Below are 6,102 nucleotides of genomic sequence, written 5' to 3'. Positions count from 1 at the left end.
CCTGGCTGCCCCATCAAAACTGTTGATGATCTGCCAGCCACGGTGGCTCATGCCTATAATCCTAGCACTATGGGAGGCCAAGGCAGGTGTTTTGCCTGAGCTCAGGAGTTTGAGACCAGCCTGGCCAACATAGCAAAACCCTGTCTCTACTAAAAATACAAAAATTAGCTGGGCATGGTGGCTCATGCCTATAATTCCAGAACTTTGGGAGGCCGAGGTGGGTGGATCACCTGATGTTAGGAGTTCCAGACCAGCCTGGCCAACATGGTAAAACCCCATCTCTACTAAAAATACAAAAAATTAGCCGGGTGTGGTGTCAGGTGCCTGTAATCCCAGCTACTTGGGAGGCTGAGGCAGAATTGCTTGAACTCGGGAAGGGGAGGCTGCAGTGTGCCAAGGTCGTGCCATTGCATTCCAGCCTGGGCAACAGAGTGAGCCTCCATCTCAAAAAAAAAAAATTACCTGGGCACAGCAGCAAGTGCCTATAATCCCAGCTACTCAGGAGGCTGAGGCAGGAGAATCACTTGAACCCAGGAGGCAGAGATTGCACTGAGCCAAAATTGTGCCAGTGCACTCCAGCCTGGGCAACAGAGCCAGACTCTGTCCCCGCAAAAAAAAGACTGTCTCCACCCTCCCCCCACCGAAAAAAAAACTGTTCATAAGAAGCATTTTCCCTGCCAACTGAGATCCAGGCAAGCTGTGACCAGGCCTCTAACATCCTGGGGACAAAGTGTCACCACAGTGGCAAAGACTTGGGCCAGTAATAAAATACAGGATATTATATGAGTTGGGGAAAATGCTCCAGAGGGATGTGGGGGGCCCCCAGCCCCTGCAGGTCTGACCTGCTTCTACCTGTGTGTGCTGGGCAGCCTCCCATCTTATCCTTGCGTTTTTTAAAGACAGTACTTTTTTTAGAGGTAGGGTCTTGCTAGGTTGTCCAGGATGGAGTCCTAGTCACAGCTGTAATAATAGTGCAATACAGCCTTGAACTCCTAGCCTCAAGCTAACCTCCAGCCTCAGCCTTCTAAGTAGCTGGGACTACAGGGATATGCCCAGCTCTACTCTGGGGCTTTTGATGTAGAACAACGGTGGATAAGGGATTCCTTGATGGTCCTTGTTCAAATTTCTTAGAAAATCAGCCCCACCCTTTCTCAGTTCTGTGGGTAGTGCTGATTCAGAGGCAAAAATGAGACTGAATCTACTCTACAAGTGGCCCTTAACTGGAGCATCATCTCAGGACCTGCTGTGACAAAAACAATGATCCCAGGGAGACTTTGGGGCCCCAGGCTCTCAGGGGAGCAGCAGCTCCAGCTGCTCTCTGGTGCCACAATGCCCAGCATGTCCTTGGAGCCAGAGGCAGGGCTGTCCCCTGGCACTGCCTTTGTTCTCCTTCCCTGAGAGGACAGCCACACCTGCTTCACCCCATCTTACCCATGAACAGACTTACTCAGAAATACGTAAGTGGCAGGGCTGTGGGATGGTATGGCCAGGGTATGGCCTAAAGTCTTGGTCACAGAGGATCAGAGGCTGAGGCACAACACCTCAAACTATCACTGGAGTGTGTTCCTTGTAACCCAGTCAGTCAAGATGTTGTGGGGAAAGTGTTCCAAGTTCAAAACCAAGTTTGAGTAAAACTGCAAGCTGAGAGGTGGTCACAGTGTACATTAGCGTAGTAAAGGCTCTGAGAAGATCTATGGGAAATGAACTTACTTCATCTAAATACAAGATTTCTAAACTTATTTGATCATAGATTTTGCAGGGGGTAGGGGGGACAGAACACATCCTAATGGAACATCTTTTATACCTTTTGGAATCACTGCTCACTCGGTCTCTTTCCTCAGGAGAAAAGGTGTCAGGGAGCACCCTGACCCCCACTGCACCCACCGGTTCCAGGTGTGAGCAGATGCTGGTATCTTGTTAGAAATGCATAATCTGCTGTTCTGCTTAGGAAGTCGCCATTCTTCTGTTTCTTTACTTCCCCGGTAAACTTGCTTTCACTTTATTATTATGATTATTTGAGATGGAGTCTCGCTCTCTTGCCCAGGCTGGAGAGCAGTGGCGTGATCTCGACTCACTGCAACCTCCACCTCCCAGGTTCAAGCGATTCTCCTGCCTCAGCTTCCCAAGTAGCTGGAATTACAGGCACATGCCAGCACGCTCAGCTTATTTTTTAAATCTTTAGTAGAGATGGGGTTTCACCATGTTGGCCAGGCTGGTCTCGAACTCCTGACCTCATGATCCACCCGCCTTAGCCTCCTAAAGTGCTGGGATTACAAGTGTGAGCCACTGTGCCCACCCGGCTGCTTTCACTTTAAAAAAAAAAAAAAAAAAGGAATGCAGAATTTCAGGCCCCGCCCTAGACCTACCAATAGAATCTGCATGTAATTGGATCCCCAGGTGACTTGACACAAAGTGGTTTGAGAAGTACCATTATACATCTTCTATTCTTCCACTAAGATGACCAGTGGGTCAGTACCCTAGCCAGGTGGGGCCTCCAGGTCCCCTAACGGGAGGAAGTTGACATGTGTTGAACTGAGCACCTGTGTTTGGGGAACTCCCCATGCTATGATTCCTTCCTTCCCAAGAGCCCATAAGGAGAACTAAGGGCGTCTGCCAGCCATTGAAGAGAACTTGTTTTTGCAGAGGCTATAAAAAGGACCAAGGTGGTCTTCCAGCTCTGCCTTCCCATCCCGGCCCAGATGTCACTTCTACAGAGATGCCTCCAGACTCCTAGGCATCCTGACCCAGAGATGGTCACCTTGGGGATTCAACCAGAGCTATTCCTGAGAAGCAGTCAGTCACAGCCTTCCCTACAAGGTCACAAGAGCCAGATACTGTCACCCTGATTAGCTGTCCCCCAAACCCCTGGAAGGAAAGTCGAGCCAGCATCTAGGGAGAAGACATTTTATTGAGACTGCTATATAAATAGCTACAGAAAGTTGGGAGGACCAAAGGGAGTGGCTGCCATCTCCTTCTGCACAGATCACTAAGGAACCCATGGGGAGGGGATTAAGGGAGGTCCTGGTCCTCCAGAGGGAGAGAGAACACCCTGAATGCTATATCTGGCATGAGGAGGTTGATGAGAGAGTGAGAAAGGTGAGAAGGACTGACAGCCCAGATGTCATGGGGGAGGTATAGATGGGAGCCAAAGAGGCCACAGCATTTTGAAGTCATTGGGTCAGAGCCTGTATCACATCCTTCACCAGCATGGTGCCAATCACCATTTTCTCGCTGTTGACAGTCAGCTGGGCAGCTCCAGCTGGCCGGGCATCCAGGGTCAGCAGAACGAGGCTCCCACTGGTTAGTGTCCTCCCTGCAAACCTGAGGTGGGAATAGAAGAAGGGATGGGGAAGAGCTGCTAAGGGCGACTGTGTTTGGAAGGGGCTCAGTGCCTGGGGCTCCTCCTTCAAACCAGGGCCCCCATGCTCATTATTTCCCCTAGTACCTGTACTCATCAGATGTCCCACAAGGAACACGACCCAGGTTGGCAGTGGTGGTCACTTTCTGCACCACAATGTGGTCACTTCGACAGGTATCTGGCAACATGAGCTTCTCTGTGATCTCATTCATGCCCATTAGCTTTCCTAGGGGCAGAGGTTGTGATGAGGACAGAAGCCGTGGGGACAGAGGCCAGCACCTGGGTCTGCTTAGTGAGCATCAAGTTCTCCCAGGCTGGGAAGGTATGCAAAGGGCAGGTCAGAATCTCCATCATCCGTCTTGGTGAGGGGGACCTTCCCTCAGAGGGGGCCCTCCTTCGGGAAGCCTTTGTCAGCCTCTGTCTCCCTCCCACTTAGGGCTTTATCCACGTTGTTACCAAAGACTGATTTGGCACTTTCTCCATCAGACATCTGTGCTACCAGCCCCTTGAAAGTAGCCAGTCAGTTCTTAAGAGGTTCCCCCATCCTGGACCTCACACCCTTTCATCTTTCTTGGGGGGCCCTCCAACCAACATTCATTCAACTCCCACCCAGCTCCTGGATGCTGAGCTCTCACAAAGAGATCACAGGTGGCTGTTGTGATCTCCTGGCTAGAGTCCAGTAGTCACATGCAGCATTCACAGGTACATTCCTAATTGTACCTCTGCAGCAGCAGCTCCAGACCTAGCCAGGGCTCCTGAAGCCCCCAAACACTCACAGCACCCCAGAACTCCTCATTCTGCAGGGCTGACTTCTCTCCACTCACACGCTCTAGGCCCCCCATGGGAGCCCCTCCGTCTGCCCTCCTGCACCCCAACAGGAGTGCTTCTCTTCAGCCTCTTTCCTTCCTCTGCTGCTTCCCCCAATCTTCACCTCCTTTTAGAAACTGACATCCCTCTCCTGTTTCTTCCATCCCCTTCATTCCTGACTAATAACATTTTCTTGTCTTTGTTCCTTCAATCTGTTCAAGTGTCCCTGTTTCTAAAAAATCCTTTTTAGAAGTGAGATCCATCCTTCATTGTGCTAAATGCCCTATCTCCTTCCTTATTCATGGCTAAAGTCCTTCAAAGAGGACTCCATTTACTTGAGCCCTGGTCTCCCTCAGCCCACTCTAATTGGCCTCTTCCCTCCTTTAGCAATGACCCTCTCTCCCTAACGTTGGCAGTAGCCTTCTATATGCTCAATCTGAAGGTCTTCGGTAACTGTGGCTTGCAGACACCACCTTCTGCCTTGTCTCTCCTGGTTCTCCTCTCACCTCTCCCTTTGCTTCTTTTCCTCTTTCTTCTGCAGAATTTAGGTTTTCCCCCAAGGTTCTGTCTTTGGCCTTCCTATTTTCTCCCACCTCCCAGAGTGATCTCATTCATATTCACAGCTTCCATTACCACCTCTATGCTCATGACTCCAGCTTCAAAGTGTTTCCTGGGCAAAGACCCATATTTTCAATTGCATACTAAATATATTCTCCTGAATTTTCCAAATGCATTTCAAAATCAGCTTATCCAAAACTATCCATATCTTCCCTCCTCCTTTGCCCAAGCCACTCTTCTTTCTTCTAGGCCAGAGGTTTTGTAGATTACAGCCTGCAGGCCAAATCCAGCCCACCACCTGTATGACCCACAATGTTTTAAATATTTTTTTAAATGTTGGAAAAGAAATCAAAGAAGATTAATATTTCATGACACATGAAAATTATGAAATTTAAACTTGTGTCTATAAATATAAATGGAAATTTCTTGAAACACAGCCATACTCATTCATTTACATATTGTCTATGGCTGTTTTTATGTTTCGAGAGCCACAGTCATGTTGTAACTGCAACAGAGACCACATGATTCTCAAAGCCTAAATCATTTATCTTTGGTCCATTATAGAAAAAATTTGCTGACCCCTGGTCTAGACAAAGGACACCACCATTCTCCCTACCATCCAAGCTGGACAAGCTTCTATACCTCCCTCTCTGCCCATTCCCAGGGAGCACTCACCCTGTTCTTTCTTAAACTCATTTTCGCTCATGAACACAGGGGCCATCAGCTCCCCAACAGGTGGCTGAATGGAGACGTAGAACTGTCGGGTCTGGGTGCTGGGAAGGGTGGGAGGAAAGAGAGGGAAAAGAGGTAAAGCCAGCATCTCTCCCCTCACCTCCCACCCTGTGTAGAGGCATGGCTTGGATACAGTGAGAGAGTGAGGTCAGGAATGAGGGCCTGAGATGGCTTCCAGACCCACCTAGTAATGATATGATGTATCCCCACACCACCACCTCCATCTCTGGTTCATTGTTACCCTGTCTCTCTCCAGCCCACCCTCTCACCCACACCTCGAGTTGGACACATACCACAGCTGGAAGTTGGCTGCCTGGGTTGAGTCACAGAAATTAATGCCCATTACAGCAGTGGCAGATTCTCCAGGTGCCAGAGACTCTGAAGTAGTGTAAGGCAGTGAAGGGGAGAGGGAGGGCCACCATCACCTGATAGGTCTAGAACCCAGCCTGGCCCTCCCCTTCACTGTCACAGCTGACCAGTCATCTACAGAATCTTGGCTTTTTTGGCCCCTGGAGACTGTTCCTGGGTTCCTCCTGAATTCTAAGCACCTTTCCCCCACTCACCCTCACCACATTTAAGTTAGTCCTGAAAAAAAAAGGCCCAAATCTGCTTCTGCAAGCACCTCCCACCCTGATATGAACTTGCTT

General features: G+C 49.6%; 1 protein-coding gene across 1 annotated transcript in view; it reads right to left on the bottom strand.

Moving 5' to 3' along the window:
• Window positions 1-2,890: 2,890 nt before the first annotated feature.
• Window positions 2,891-6,102, bottom strand: part of AP3B2 (adaptor related protein complex 3 subunit beta 2) — a 40,124-nt gene continuing 36,912 nt past the window's right edge. Inside the window, exons 23-26 of the mRNA XM_012449249.2 lie at window positions 5,749-5,833; window positions 5,399-5,496; window positions 3,446-3,584; window positions 2,891-3,321 (exon numbers count right to left, since the gene is read on the bottom strand). Coding sequence (XP_012304672.1) covers window positions 3,171-3,321; window positions 3,446-3,584; window positions 5,399-5,496; window positions 5,749-5,833 — 473 coding nt within the window. The 3' untranslated portion in view covers window positions 2,891-3,170. The remainder of the gene's footprint in view (window positions 3,322-3,445; window positions 3,585-5,398; window positions 5,497-5,748; window positions 5,834-6,102) is intronic.

The sequence above is a fragment of the Aotus nancymaae genome, unplaced genomic scaffold (assembly GCF_030222135.1).
Source record: "Aotus nancymaae isolate 86718 unplaced genomic scaffold, 86718_ANA_hifiasm-v0.15.2.pri h1tg000064l_0, whole genome shotgun sequence".
Lineage (NCBI taxonomy): Eukaryota > Metazoa > Chordata > Mammalia > Primates > Aotidae > Aotus > Aotus nancymaae.
Note: the sequence above shows the minus strand (reverse complement) of the source record. Positions and strands in the feature narration are given on the sequence as shown.